General features: G+C 39.1%; 1 protein-coding gene and 1 long non-coding RNA gene across 2 annotated transcripts in view; one reads left to right on the top strand and one right to left on the bottom strand.

Annotated features, from left to right (window-relative positions):
* DHX32 (DEAH-box helicase 32 (putative)) overlaps positions 1–16,560 on the bottom strand; it is a 57,788-nt gene that overhangs the window by 34,523 nt on the left and 6,705 nt on the right. The window contains exon 2 of the mRNA XM_017537901.2: positions 7,734–8,260. Coding sequence (XP_017393390.1) covers positions 7,734–8,036 — 303 coding nt within the window. The 5' untranslated portion in view covers positions 8,037–8,260. The remainder of the gene's footprint in view (positions 1–7,733; positions 8,261–16,560) is intronic.
* Positions 13–8,837, top strand: LOC119472590. Its single transcript, XR_005201740.1, has 3 exons — positions 13–122; positions 331–523; positions 8,369–8,837. It is a non-coding gene; the product is annotated as an uncharacterized LOC119472590 (long non-coding RNA).

The raw sequence follows: 16,560 nt of genomic DNA, 5'->3' as shown, positions 1-16,560 counted from the left end.
TTAGGAAAGCTTAAATAGCTGTACCTTTTTTCTATGAATCATTTGGCTTTAGCTTTTTTCAGAGAAACATTGAATTCTGGGTCACTTTGTGACTGAGTACTTAGGAAAAGTTGCACAATACGGTGAAGAAACAGAAAACTGCTCCTCTAACACATAAAAAAAATGTCCATTTTCACAACGATTTATCTGGGAGTTTGGTCATGCGCAACCCTCAGATTTATATGTTTAGTCTGGAAATGCTCCCTAACTAGAAATCAATACTTCACATCTTTTTATTCTGAACTCACCAAATGCTTTTTTCATGTTTCTCCATCCATTTTCTAAATGCAGTTTCCTGTACTTCTGATGTGCCATTTACATAAAGCCTAAGCAGGGGTCCTGCGTATGCTGTGTCCCAAAGCTCAGCTGGAACCAACTCTGGGGCATACAAGGTAAGCAATCAAGGCATAGGAGCATCCCTGGCCTCTTACCTCCTGCCTGAAAGGAAATCACCAACACTCTGGCCAGTCTGCTGCTATGAGAGGTAAGAGGAGTCCTGCAGGTAATCAAAATCTAATCTAAATCAAGGCTTTATCAACCTAAGTTAGCAACTGCAGTTCTACAACTTGTACAAATTCAGACAGTGAAGCAAAGACGCTCCATTTCTGACTCCAGGCAGCACACAGAGGTTGGGCTGCTGGATTTAGGAGAGCCGGGGTTTGGGGTCTTTAGGGTGGGCTGCAGGGAGATCTCCTGTAAGAATCTGTAACCAGATGCAGATCAGAATCAAGGGGGCAGCAGCAGCATCACATATCCCATGTGTGGTCTCATCACTGCCACTGTGGCAAGAGGACATCCACGTGAGCTACACTAGTGCAGAACTTTCTGTCCTTTCTATCTACTGTCGGTGATTGTTTCATCTCATCTAATGGATAACATAGTTAAATATAATTTAATATAGTTAAATGAGAATAAATGAAGTGAGAAAAAAAGGACCTCCATGAGACACAATGCTACTAGTATTCTGAGAAACACATATTAGTCCCAAAGGCCTCCACTCCCTCACTTTATATCATCAGTATGTACATAAGGGCCCAATTCCTCTTCTGCTTTCTTCTCTTAATGTCTCTAGGACCACCAATCTTGAAGCTACTGCCAAGGTCCCACTCACTCACTTTCATTTCAGTACCAGAATAACAGAATCCACAAGTTGAAAAAAAATCTGAAGGGCCACCAATTCACCCAAAGGTATGACTCCCTTCAACCACATTCCTGCAAAATGCCTATTCCAGAGTGTGCCCCTCAGGCAGCCATCCCACCCAAAGTGAGCCATATAGCAGAACCGATTACTGAGGAGTTAGGCCCTTTCTGAATCAAATGTCACACATCCCTGGATAATAAAATTCACATTTATCTTGGTTTTGAGTGGATACAGGTAGAGCCTACCAACAGAAAATGGTGAACAAGTTTACTCAGTCAATAAAGGTAGAGGTGTTCTAAGCCATACAGCTTCTTAATCTAAGTTGATTCTTGGTTATTTCATGTTTATTCACCTCACTGCCCCATCCATTCATGGGAAATTTCAGGGCAAAAGCTAGGGAAGGAGAAACAAGCAAAATAGACAGTTCTAGAAATGTTTCTCTCTCTTTCAGGATCTTTCATAACCTGTTCGCAAAAAACGTAATAGGAAAAGACTCTATAAACATATGGAAAATTGTCCTCTGTTTCCCTGGGGCAGACATAAAATAGACTTCATAATTTCTGCACCAAAGAGAGATGAAATCTTTAGGACCTTTGTAAACCTTGGGTCTGAAGAAAAACGTTTTTCATGAAAGGTTTAAAACTCCGAGGAACAAGAAAACAGTCTTGCAAAATCTTAAAACAACAACAGCAGCAGCAACAACAAAAACCAAATTGCTTCCAGAAGAAAATAACCAATGCTCCCACTATCTAAAGTAGTTTAGAATAGATCCATTTTCTTATTGAGTACTACTTTGATTTCTCTCACCTTGAAGATACATGTCATCCCAATTAACAGAAAATAAACATGAATTTATTGAAATAATTGAGAAATTAAAAATGACAACAGAAACCATTGCTAGGCACTAATATAACATATTATATATGTAATAATTCTTGCTCTTGAAGTTGATGAATTCTGAAAGAAAAATCAAGAAGTATATTAGAAATTTTTTTTTTTTTTTTTTTTTTTTTTTTTTTTTTTTTTTTTTTTTTTTTTTTTTTTTTTTGAGACGGAGTTTCGCTCTTGTTACCCAGGCTGGAGTGCAATGGCGCGATCTTGGCTCACCGCAACCTCCGCCTCCTGGGTTCAGGCAATTCTCCTGCCTCAGCCTCCTGAGTCGCTGGGTTACAGGCACACGCCACCATGCCCAGCTGATTTTTTGTATTTTTAGTAGAGACGGGGTTTCACCATGTTGACCGGGATGGTCTCAATCTCTTGACCTCGTGATACTGCAGTGTGGATTAGCAATTCTGAAACTACAATATGAGTTGTTTGTTCAAGTATCTTTACTTGTTCAATCTTACAACAAAGTGTGAATAATGCCAAGTCCTGTTTCTCATAGAGAAGTTATTAATGTGAAAATTGGGAAGGCTAGAATAAATCCTGTAATCCTAACTGGAAGCAGAGGCATCTGTACAAACTCATGGTTTTTAAGACATAAAAAGATAGATAAAAAATATGAGAGGTAAGAAAATAGAAATACATAGAAAGAAATAGAGAAAGAGAGAAACAGCTAGAGAGACAGAGAAATACAGCCACAGATAGATGGATAGACAGATAGAATGAGATGTGTGTGTACTGTACTCGCATACATTTATTTCCTTGTTGTGTCCACTGAGATGGCCTAAAAACAATGACAGGCTGGGCACAGTGGCTCATGCCTGTAATCCCAGCACTTTGGGAGGCTGAGGCAGGAAGATTGCTAGAGCTCGGGAGTCTGAGACCACCCTGGGCAACATGACAAAATCCTGTCTCTACAAAAGATAGTTGAGTGTAGTGGCACACACCTGTATTCCCAGCTACTCTAAAGGCTGAGGTGGGAGGATCGCTTGAGCCCAGGATGTCAAGGTTGCAGTGAGCCATGATTGTGCCATTGCACTGCAGCCTGGGTGACAGAGCAAGAACCTGTCTCAAAAATAAAAATTAAAAAAGCAATAAACCAATGGTAATCCGTATACTTTGTGTCCAGATGTTGGTTTCAAAACACAGTTCACCACTAAAAGGAACCAGGACTGCTGGAGAAAAAAATGGTTTTACTGGGCTGGCATGGGGAATGTACTAGATGAACCTGGAACATCTTACTGAGCCAGAAAGCAAAGAAGTGCTCAGAAATAATGGGGAAATGTCAAAAGGACAGAGAAGTGACATCAGGGGCAATTTAAACAACAAAGTAGGCTTAGTAATACATTATAACACACAGAATAAAATAAAAATTTATGAGTCCACATTGACATAAATAAATGATGAAAGAGAGAAAGTGCAGCCTTACAGAAAAATTCTAAATAATGTATAAAAGACATGTCAGAATTAGAACAATCATCTTTGGTTACTACTAATGTAATGATTCAAAGGTAAGAATCACTAAAAATGCTAACACTAGTGGATGAATGTGAAACTGCCTTTGCAGAAATTGTAACAGTGAGAAAATTATGACGGTAAAGGAGATCTGACTTGACCCAATTCCATCTTGCCTTTCACCCTCAAACTGCCCTTAGCCATTCCTGCAGTGAGCCAAGCTAACTTTTGGAGACATTTATAGTTTAAATGCTAGTGAAATGAAACGACCTTTGTAAAACTAATGAAAGGACACCAAGTTAGGAGGATGAGAGAGGCCTGAATGCTGCCAAGATGTAGGTGTAGTTAAATGATTATCAGTCATTATTCCAGAGGTCACAAGATTTGTAACTTCCCTGTAAATAACATCACTACTATAGAACCTAAGATTGGCCTTCTAAGATGTCTTTTTAGGTTTTTGCATTTCTGAAAACTGGATGGTTCTCTGCTGTCCCTACCTGGAAGTGGACTTAGCACATGAGGACTGTTTTCCACACCTCTATGGGTACATCCTCAGCCAATCAACAGTACCCATTCCCTGGCCCCCTGCCCACCAAACAATCCTTGAAAAGCCCTAGCCTCCAAACTGACAAAGAGGCTGATTTGAGTAATAGTAAAACTCCTGTCTTCTGTTTGGTCAGCTCTATGTGTATTAAATTCTTTCTCTATTCCAATTCCCTTGTCTTGATAAATTGGCTGTATCTGGACAACAAGCAAGATGAACCTACTAGATGGTTACAAATGTATAATGAGAAACATATTTACACAGTATCAAAATATGTATCTATTAAATGATTGTAGAGAAATTATTAACTTTTCAATAAAGAACCAGGCAGACACCATCTTACCAAGTGATCAGATTTAACAACACCAGCATGGGCAAAACTGACATTTTGTGCCTCCTGATATGAGGCACTTAGAAGGATGCACAGCACTTGTGTGGTCTTCTTGCCACAAATGCAGAGCCTGAACTTAACCCTAAAGAAACACTGGACACATTCAAACTGAGGGACATTCTACAGAATAACTAACCTGTGCTCTTCAAAAATATCAAGGTCATAAAGGACAAGGAGAGATTAGGGAGTTGTTTCAGATTAAAGAAGACTTTAAAAAATGGCAATAAAATGCAATGTAATTTTGGATTGAATTTTGGGCCAGAAAAACAATTTTTTTTCTGTGATTATAAAGGCTATCAATGAGAAACTGATTAAATGTGAATGTCTAGAAATTTGATAATAATTATACATCAACATTATATTCCAGATTTTTATAATTACGTTATGGCTATGCACTGTTTTTCAGTAAATATTCTGTTAAGTATTTGGAGCCAAAGGGCATCATGTCCTCAAATGACTCCTAAATGGTTCAGAATAAAAATGTGTAAGAATGTATCAGGGATAAAATAATAAAGTTTATATGGTAAAATCTTACATTTGGGAACCTGGATGAAAAATACATGGAAAACCTTTGTACTATTTTTGCAACTTTTTGTAAGTTTGAAATTATTGCAAAATAAAAAGTTTTTTCAATGCTATTTGTTCACAGCAACTAGGAGAATTATACTCATTCAGTTCTCATCATTAGCTTCTTGTGATGAACTGAAATCATTTGTTATAACAATAACTCAGCATAACAAAGAACAAATCATAATAAACCCTTGATACTGGCAGCTGTAAATTAGATAAAAAACATCTGTTGTCCAGCCCTCCTCTTTTCAAAATTACCTATAAAATAAGTAAACTTCAGGCCAGGTGCAGTTGCTCATGTCTGTAATCCCAGCACTTTAGGAGGCCAAGGTGGGGGGATCACTTGAGCCCAGGAGTTCAAGACCAGCCTGGCCAAAATGGTGAAACCTTGACTCTCCTAAAAACACAAAAATTAGCCAAGCATGATGGTACAAGCCTGTAATCCCAGCTATTCAAGAGGCTGAGGCACAAGAATTGCTTGCACCTGGCAGGTGGAGGTTGTAGTGAGCCAAGATTACGCCACTGCATTTCAGCCTGTGTGACAGAGCAAGACTCTGTCTCAAAAAATAATAACGATAATAAAATAAAAAAACTCTAGAGGTAATAAACAACTTGGAAGCAGCAGTGTATAGTGGAAAGTATTCTTTTAATCCTAATTCAGGAAGCCACTGGCATTAGATAAATTATCAAATCCCTCTGGGCCACAGTTTATTCATCTGAAAAATAAAGGGGTTCCATCAGATTTGAGTTCTATTCATTAGATCTATTCATAACTTCTCTATGAGAAATAGTGCTTCTCATTCCTCACACTACATGGTCTATTCTAATTCTTACATCACCAGAATTTAGAAATGAATTTCATGATAAAAATACTGTTTGCAGCCAGTGTGGTGGCTCACGCCTGTAATGCCAACACTCTGGGAGACTGAGGCGGGCGAATCATGAAGTCAGGAGTTTGAGACCAGCCTGGCCAGCATGGTGAAACCCCCATCTCTACTGAAGATACAAAAAATTAGCCAGGCGTGGTGGCACGTGCTTGTAATCGAGCTACTTGGCAGGCTGAGGCAAGAGAATTGCTTGAACCCGGGAGGCATAGGTTGCAGTGAGCCGAGATCGTGCCATTGTACTCCAGCCTGGGTGATGGGGCGAGGCTCTGTCTCAGAAAGACAAAAAAAATACTGGTTCCTTGTTTTAAAACTTAAGAGTAAAATACGGATCTCATTTGAAACAAATCTTGAAGTTCAAATACAACAACTAACTGAATATTAAGTATTTTTTAACTAATATTGGGGCTTAGGTCATGCCACCCCAAAACATGACTGAAGGAGACCAGAATATGTGACCCCAAAATATGCCTCTTTTGCACATGATTTTAAGGAAGTGCAGACATAGGAGTAGCTCTGAAAAGTGGCCTTCTGTAAGATAAATTTGTGCCTCAACTTATTGCTAGACTCAAGCAATCCTCCTGCCTCAGCCTCCCAAAGTGATAGGATTACAGGTATGAACCACTGTACCTGGCCCACTATCCTGTTAAAACAAACAAACAAAAAAAACCACTTTAATTGGGAGGCCATTAGGCTGAGGCAACTCCAGAGCTTTAAGGTCCCACGTAAGCAAACTAAAGTCCAATGTAAACAGTAAAACCATACTAGACTTTACCAATCAGAAACTGCCAACTATTCCCTGACTAGGAACTTTCTGCCCTAACCAATTAAAATGTCTTTTGTCTTACATTCACGTTCAGCCTATAAAAGCTCACCGCCCTTGCTGCTGCAATGGGGCTCACTAACCTCCAATGGTTCAGAGTGCTGCCCAATTCATGAGTCACTCTTTGCAAAGAAATAAACTCTTTCCTTTTTTTTCTCTCTTTTGAAACAAGGTCTTACTCACATCGCCCAGGCTAGAGTGTAGTGGCATGATCATGGCTCACTGCAGCCTCAACTTTCCAGGTTCAGGTGATTCCCTCACCTCAGCCTCTGGAATAGCTGAGATGACAGGCATGCAGCACCATGCCGGCTAATTCTTTGTAGAGATGGCATTTTGCCATGTTCCCCAAGCTGGTCTCGAACTCCTGGGCTCAAGTGATCTGCCCACCTTGGTCTCCCCCAAAGTGCTGGGATTACAGATGCGAGCCACTGTGCCTTGTCCAACTCTTTAATATTTTAATATCCCTAGGTTTATCTCTTAATGATCCTAATTCTTTCCCCCGTCTTAGACCCCAAAGTGTATGGCCCCAGGCCTGGATCATATTTGGTTGCTCAGTTATTTCTTATGGTCAGGAAAATCACGATTTCCTTGTGCTTTTGATTTCAGTAGCTCAGCCACCTTCACCAATAAGCACATCCACATACCTGGATTCTCAGACCACTGGGCACTGAAACACAGCAGTTAATCCCCATACCCATGGCAGGGAAATAACACACATCACATCTTTTAAAATATAATATACACAATTAGATCATTTCAGTAATTTTAATATTATTCTAGAGAAAATTTAGTGGTACCTTAAACACAATTAATTTCCATATAGATATTATTTACTTTTCAGCTAGAATTAATAAAATTAGGCAAGTGATTTAATTATTTTATCTGAATTAATAATAATGTTTTGTTTTAGATATTGTCATTAGAATACTAGGCTGTGACATGTAATTATTTAATACTTTAAAAATCAACATATAAAGCAAATAATTTTTGTAGTGGTTACTCACCTGAGAGCTCTTGCCACATTTGGCATCTCCTGAGACAATCACGATTTGATTTTGAAGCAGGTTCTCCATAAAGGAGTATTTTTCTTTCCATATAGGAAGATCTTCTCTTTCCTTCAAAAGTTTATAATAACGTGATGAATACGGCAATCCATCAAAGGGGTTAAGTTCCAAATCCTCACAGGCCAAAACCCCTTCCTCGTCCCCATCGCTGGAATCCAGGGATTCAGGAAAATAGCGTTTTTCAGAGGAAGAGTTCGGACACTGCAGCTCTTCTTCTTCCATTTTGTCCAATAGTGAGCTCATGCAGCTGACATTCCACAAGCAAGTTTCTCCTATCAGTAACCCACTGCAAACAGGGCTTAAAAGCCTATTTATACAAACCCATATGTCTCAATCTCTAAGACTTCAGTTCAAGGTTTTCGCAAGTTAAATTCCTCAAACCTGCATCTGTTCTTCATTGCTGTTACCCACTGTGCTGGCCCACTACAGCACTCTTCGGCATTGTAAATGATTGTCAATAAACCACACTAAGAAACAAACACAAAGAGTAAGGAAAATTAGGAACACATACAAGTTAAAAAGAAAATGCATAGGCATTCAAATGAAAAGCATTCTTATTTTTTTTCTGTTAACAGGTTTCGTCATTTCTGCTGCCTGCGTAAAAGAACAGGAATAATTTAGGCTGGTGTTTAAAGTTTGGTCGGTTCCAGTATTTCCTGGCTGGTTCAGAAAATGATTCTGCACTGGGCCTCGTGCTCTCTGCCTGACCTCTGAGTCTTGATCAACTGTGAATGGAAAGCAACAGGAGGGACAGGATTGTGATTGTGAGGCTAATCAATCACGTGGTCACCTAATCCCATGTCAAAAGAGGAGCTGGACCCTATAAAAGGAAAGAACTGTGAAGGCCTGGTGAGTGTTCCTCTAACACTGCCTATAGGAAAGTCTATTATTAAGAAATCCTTCAGTTTAATGAAAAACATTTTTAAAACTTTTCATTTTGCTTTTGCTTATGTCAGTCTAGAAAGCCAAGTGAGGGGAATGAATTTATTATTTCCTTCCATATATGGTTATGGCTGGTTATTTATTTATTTATTTTTATTTAGAGACAGGGTCTCACTCTTTCACCCAGGCTGGATGCAGTGGAGCGATCATGGCTCACTGCAGTCTCAACCTCTCAGGCTCGCGTGATCTGCATGCCTCAGCCTCCTGAGTAGCTGGGACTACAGGTGTACACCACTATGCCTAGCTAATTTCTGTATTTTTTTTTTCAGAGATAGAGTTTTGCCATGTTGCCCAGGCTAGTCTCAAACTCCTGGGCTCAAGTGATGTGTCCTCCTCAGCCTCCCAAATTGCTGGGATTACAAATGTGAGCCACCATGCCCAGCTGGCTGGCTTGTCCCAAGCAGAGTTCTTAAAAATTCATCTGAAAGCCAGTGTTTCAAAATTAAAATGGAATTATAAAGGCATAAGAGAAATGTAATATGGATTCACTTTGAACTCTTCACTGCCTCATAAGGTGACAGTAGACCCACAGAATGGAAGCATGGTACCTTGAGATCACAGCACAAACTAACTTTGGGAAGGTATCCAAAAATCAGAAAATTCTACTGCTTAAGAGAAGTTAAAATTTAATTTTATATTCAATTTTTCTTTTGTTCTGATTAGAATCCCTTCCAAGGGTTCTCAGCCTACATGTAAATTAAATTGCTATTAAATATTATAACCAATGATTGCCTTAGGTACTATTTCTCAACTGTTTTACCTTAAAAAAAGAACAGCTATTATTTTTACCAAATAGAAATGTTTCCCTTAATTTATAATACTCCCTAAGAGTGTAATAATCTTATAATTACAGTAAAATCTTACTTATAAAGCATTGATCACTTTGAACCCTGAGGAAATAATCAAGTTTTCTAAATAATCTTCTTTCTAAAGACCTGAGACTTACCTGGCCCCTTCATCACACATTATGCAATGTATCCACACACATTAGCCTTACAATTTCTCTGTTATCGTGGAATTAAAGATGGCCACAGATTATTTGCCACTGCTCCAAATGGAGAGGTAGAATCTACTTCCTCTCCCGCTGAATCTGAGCTGGCCCTGTGACTCACTATGACCAAAAGAATGCAGTGAAGTGATACTGAATCACTTCCAAGATATTCCCATGCTTGAAACACTCCCCTTTGGAACCAGCTGTTATTCTGTGGGGTACCCAAGCCCAAGTCACCAGGAAGAGACCAAAGCTGAACTTCCAGTCCACAGCAGCACAAATCTCCAACCATGTGAACAAGCTGTCTAAGACGGGCAGACCAGTCGAGCCTCCAGATGACTGCAACCCCAGCCAACACCACACTGAGCAGAAGCAGCACCCACAGTAGCCAACACAACCCAAAGTATCATGAGAGATAACAAATAGTCACTGTTTTTGTAAGCTACTAATTTCCAGGGTGGTTTGACTTCCAGAAACAGGTAACCAAATTTCTGCCTTCTTAAATAAACTATACTCACAATTTAACTTTTTCATCATGACTCAAAGTCACCATTACATCAGTTACCAAAACAGAATAATATCCTCAGATGTCTCTGAAATCTACAGAGACCAAAGACCAGACTGCTGCCCTGGAGCCCTGCTCTTCTCTGGGGACTCAGAACCCATGCCGCAGTGTGGCACCTTATCTTGTGAGGCTCTTCTCTGCCTTTCTAATCTCCTCTCCTAATCAGTGCATTAGAAGCCACACAAGCCTGTTTGACAGACATATTTGTAAAGCTTGAATCCACAAAGGACTCTACCATCGAATCCAACAAGTCTAAGGGGCAAAGCTATGACATTTATAGACTTTGGAACATCTATTTCGACTGCTCAGAGGGACTTTTTGCTGCTATATGGTTTGGATTCCAGATTTGAAGGGTGGAGTGGCTGAGACCCAACTAGAGGCTGAGTTTTGGGCCCCCTGACTCCAGTACACCTCTTCTCATTCATACACCTCTCCTCATTCATCTTGCAACTGGGGTAAGCCATGTAAATGTTTTTTCCTAGAGGTAATTAAATAGGCACAAAAGATCCACGTCTTGGCCTTTGACAAATTTGACAGTACTAGTCTAAAGAAAGAGAAACAAATAATATAGTAGGTTAGATGTCACTCAAAATAAAGTTTAATAACTGTTTTCAGTATAAACTACATTCTACTATAAGAAATTTAAATCTGAAAAACTGACATTTGCTCCTTTCAAAGCTATCATACTTGTATATTGTAGACTGTATACTTTGTCAAGGAAAGCCAATTGAAATGAATCTATTACAGCTCTTAAACAAGCATCCACGAAAATAATACATATCTAATTAACAGACATCCTTAACAAGGTAGATTCAGAAGTCAATGTAAGATGAAGCTATGTCTTAGTCATTTATGTGTTTGGCTCTGGTCCAGTTATTCTAGAAATACAGTTCACAGAAATGGAAAGGCAAAGTTTGCAAGACATGAAGTGAAGCAAAAGCATTAATTTGTCCTGAGTAACTTCTTATGTTTCACCATTTCAGTGCTCCTCTTTCGTGTTTTTTTTTGTGTGTGTGTGTTCAAGTCAATATTACTGCACAATTTTCACCTATCAAATTCCCAAATACACAATGTTAGCACTTGGTAGATATCTGGAAGTTTCCCAATGTCTAGTTCCTGGACCTCTCTTCTCTTTTCTCTCTTTAACAGGGCCTGAGTAGTCTCATCTCATCTCACGGCTTCAGTGCCACCCATATGCGGATGTATGGGCTATATGTCCTCAGGACCCACTGATCTAAACTTTAGTCTCGTATTCAACTACCTATACATCATCTCCCACTTGAATATTTCATAGGAAACTCAGGCTTTACATGCCTGCAACTGAGCTCCCAACATATACTCCAAAGCCACAAAGCTGGTGTCTCCAATCTCAGTTAATTTCTTCCTGGCAATTGCTCAGACCGAAATATTTGAACCCTTGATTTTTCTCTATCTTAAATCCCACATCTGATCGTTCAGCTGGTGCGGTATGTAGAATAGCCTCCAGAGATGTGCATGTAGGAATCCCTGGAACCTATGAATATGTACTTTGCATGGCAAAAGGGACTCTGCAGATGTGATTAAATTAAGAACCTTGAGATTGGAAGATTATCCTGGACTATCCTGGTGAGCCCAATCTAATTACATGAGTCTTAAGATCAGAGGACCTTTCCTAGTCATAGCCAGAGGAAAATATGACTATGGAAAAAGATCAGAGGGATGCAATGTTGCAGGCTTTGAAGGTGGAGGAAGAGGCCACAGCCGAAGAATGATGTGGGTGACCTCTAGGAGCTGGAAAAGGCAAGGAAACAGATTCTCTCCTAGAATTTCCAGAAAGGAACACAGTCCTCCTGGTACCTTGATTATAGCCCAGTGAGACTGACAAATGACTTCTGATCTACAAAGCTGTAAGACAATAAATTAACACTTGATTTGTGATTATTTCTTAATTTCTTATCGACTGCATACTTTGTCAGCTTTCTTACAGGAGCAATAGAAAACTAATATATTCAATCGTGTCAGTTCTGCCTTCAAAAAATATCAACCCATAACCTCTACTGTGAACCCTTGGTCCAGCCACTATCCCCTCTCAGCTGGATTACAATAGCCTCCTAACTGGCCTTCCTCTTCTACCCTTATCCCCATATAGTCAAGTCTCGACCCTGCAGTCAGAGTTATCCTGTTACAGTCAGCTCATATCTCCTCCAGTCAAATCTCCAATGCTTCCCATTTCATCTCACTCTGAAGATGAGGACCAACAATCCCTGTATGATCTGGAGCCATCGCCTCTCCGCCCTCCTTTGCAACAGCTCCTTTACTCAGTGTTCCCTAGCCTTACGGCTCCCTTGCTATTCCTCAAACACCATGACATATCCTGCCTCTGGGACTGGTGCTTACCCTTCTGTATGCATGAAATGTTCCCTCAGATATCAAAACAGCTAGCTTCCTCACTGCATAAAGGTCTTCACCAAATGTCACCTCAGTAAGAGCTTCCCTGGCCCCCTCTATCTAAACTTTTACCACTCTCCCGCACCACTAGAAACCACTTCCTAACCTCTTTAACTGCTTCATTTTTCCTCCTTAACACCACCACCTAACATAATATATATATATCTTTTCCTTCTTTGTTTTGTTTTCTGTTCACTGGAAATGTGAGCTCCACCGAAATGTGAGTTCAATGAAGCAAGGGTTAGTGTCTCCACGGCAGTCTACCTTGCATACAGTTGCACCTTTGTTATTTCACTCTGATTTAAGTTCAAGGCAGCTTACTACTGCTGCATAGTGTTGAAACACTTCTATCAGGAATTCGCGGTTTCTGGATTTACGTGACTTTTTTGTTCCCTTTCATTTATGATATACGATAGAGTCTTGCTATGCTTAGAATTCTTTAAGACTTACAAACCCACAAACTGGAATATTTGTAGAGGCTCTTGGTCTTCCCTTGAATCATACACCCAAACCCCAAATTAACTCCTTTTCAACATTTATTTAAGCTGCTTTCTCAGGATCAATTCAGAAGAGTTATCATGTTGCAGCGTGACAAAGCTGCACTGAAATTCATGTATCATGCTCTAGCAGATCACTGATCTTTTTGGGACTGCTTGCAAATTATAGATACTGAGGAGGCAACATCCTCAAGTACGAGGGGACTCTTGAACCATTTGTAACTAGTGATTATCTTTACCCCATGTCTTTCTCTTTACTTACACTGTTACTGGAGCTATACTTTCTTCACTGGTAATTTCTACTCTTAAATCCAAATATAGTGGGTGCGTAATTAACAATTATGGGCTGAGTAATAATGAATAAATAATGAATGAATCATGTTCTGTCCTTTAGGGATTTTATGCTTTTTAGAGCAAGATCTGATTGTATTTTATCAACATCATTCACAATCTAATAGGTTTTCTGTGTCCTCAGGTTTTCTAATCCATAATGCCTATTACCTATTCAACCAATACCTGAGTGCCTACTGTGTCTGCAATGTGAACATGGTAGGAAGATAATTTGAACAGGCAGGTCTGGTTATGGTGGGGTGTGGAAACAGAAATTTCCACAGGGTGCAGTGTGGAAACAGAAATTCTTTGTCTCTGACATGCAGATTCAATCATACAGGTAATTATCTTAAAAAAGGCAAATGTGGCTGGTACATAATAGGAGAGAAAGGCAGACTCTGGTACAAGATGAACTCAAAGATGAAACAGGGGCCAGATTACAAAATACCTGATATGCTATGGTAAAAAAGTTGTGATTTAAGTGCCATGGGTCTAACTTACCTAGTCATTTCTTGATCAAAATTTTTTATTCTTTCTGTTTTACCTTACAATTCTCTTAAATTTCATGTTACTCTATTTTCTTTATTTTACATTACATTTTTGTGTGTGTGCATTTCAAAAAATTTTAGAAATAGGGACAGAGGCTCACTATATTGCCCAGGCTGTATTCAACTCCTGGGCTCAAGTGATCTTCCTGCCTCAGCCTTCCGAGTAGGTGGACTACAGGTGCACACCACCATGCCTGCCTTATATTCTTTAATATTGTCTATAATCTTTCTAACACCCGCCTTCCATTTTCTTAAGTCATTAGTGAGATTAGGTTCCAAGAGAGCTGCTAACAGTATATGGCAAATGGCACAACAAAAGTGATTATGAGCAGATGCACCAAGCACAGCAATAAAAGAAACCAATAAACCTAGTTCCATGCAAAACATTCTAAGAAATATTTAAAATAAAATAACACTTCTTGACGTGAACATTTTGCATTGTTTTCCTTTTTCCCCAAGCCCACTCACCAGTAAATTAGTCTGCAAAAATAAATCTCTTATGATCTAATTCATAGTTTGTAAAACCTATACTATATAATATACATATGTATACCTTGCCTTTTAAAAATTATTATATTACTCCAAAATCTGTTTCAACATTATCTATTTGAGCATTGCATTTTTTTTAAATTAAAGATGGGGGTCTTACTCCGTCACCCAGGCTGGAGTGCAGTGGCATGATCATAGCTCACTGCAACCTCAAACTTCTGGGCCAAGTGATCATCCTGCCTCAGTCTCTCAAGTAGTGGCACTGTAGGAACACACTACCATGCCTGGCTAATGTTGTATTTTTTGTAGAGATGGTGTCTCCCTTATGTCGCCCAGGCTGGCAATGAATTTTTTGAGGAAGAATTTGTACTTATTTAGTCAAAACTTTATAAACATTTTAATATTTATTTAATGTCTCTTCATATTCTATGGAACAATCAATCATGTATAATTCAAATGTTTGCACAAAGGATGAAATAGTAAATCAGTAATTTAAAAAAAACCACTAAGGATGAATCTTCGACCATACTAATCATTAAAAGTTAAAATTTTGTGATTATATCTAAAACTCAGATATTCCCTAGTATTGCAGGTTTCTCAATCTCCTAGAAGATTTAAACACTATCTTAATAAAGCAAACTCTGAACTAGATTGTGATAGTATAATGCTGAAAAAGTAAAAGGTATTAATTCTGTCCTGGCTGGGCGTGGTGACTCATGCCTATAATCCCAGCACTTTGGGAGGCTGAGGCAGATGGATCACTTGAGGTCAGGAATTCGAGATCGGCCTGGCCAACACAGTGAAACCCAGTCTCTACTAAAAATACAAAAATTAGCTGGGCATGGTGGTGGGTGCCTGAAATCTCAGCTACTCAGGAGGTGGAGGCAGGAGAATCGCTTAAATCTGGGAGGCAGAGGCTGCAGTGAGCCAAATCGCGCCACTGCTCTCAGTCTGGGTGACAGAGTAAGACCGTCTCAAAAAAAATTAAAATAAAAAATAAATAAATAATTCTGTCCTTTTGTGGGAGCAGCTTAGCAAAAAGAAATATCTATCTATATTGAAATCTTTGGAACCAAGCTACAACACTATTGCAAATATTCACTGTATATATGCAACACATGTATTTGGATTTTCACGTATTTCCTCTTGCAGGTTTATAGTAGACTTCCTAGAAGCAAGTTTAATTTCTCAGCCATAGTGGCAACTCCTGCAAAATAAGATACAGGGCTTTGCACAAACTATGTGATCAATAAATATCTGCTAAACTCATAAACACTGTAATTATTATAATTTTTAGAAAAAAAGTGAATGAGGTATTATGAGTGAGTAATAATGTCTTCAAGATAAAGTGTTATTATTTTTTGGAGTTCGGGATCATTGTCCTACTCCATGTCTACTCTGGTGCTGGTTTATCAACTCACTGCTTCCTACACTGAAGAGGTCCTGCTATTTAAAAAAAAGTCAGCATAACTAAACAGTACGTTTAGTGGCATCACCTATTTACATTGTGGCACAAGTTCCTGATCTCACTGCAAACCAGTAAGTCTGTGCTGGCACTGATCTGCAGGCTGTATTTTGAGAAGCATGGTTCCATACTACAACTATAGTTGGACTAATAATGATGATAATTCTACCAATTACCATTTATAGAGTGACTACTGCACACCAGATACTATGTTCAGCACTTAAGCACTTTACATGGTTTATTTCATTTAAACTGTTAAGGACTCCATGAGGGTTTACTTTATTATTTCCATTTTTCAAGTGAGGAAATGTAAGCCTTCAGAGATTTATTTAATTTATACAGCTCCTCGAAGATCATCAGTGGGAGAGCAGGTGCTTGAAGTCAGGCAGTCTGATCTCTGCTCGACCCCAGTTAGGTGGACAGTATATATGCTTTACCATATAACCATACTGCTTCCTGACTATGTTACATATTGCTTCCAGACTACATTTTAACAAATGGGCTCAACTTGCA

The sequence above is a fragment of the Cebus imitator genome, unplaced genomic scaffold, assembly GCF_001604975.1.
Source record: "Cebus imitator isolate Cc_AM_T3 unplaced genomic scaffold, Cebus_imitator-1.0 Scaffold107, whole genome shotgun sequence".
Taxonomy (NCBI): domain Eukaryota; kingdom Metazoa; phylum Chordata; class Mammalia; order Primates; family Cebidae; genus Cebus; species Cebus imitator.
This window is presented reverse-complemented; position numbering and strand designations above follow the sequence as displayed.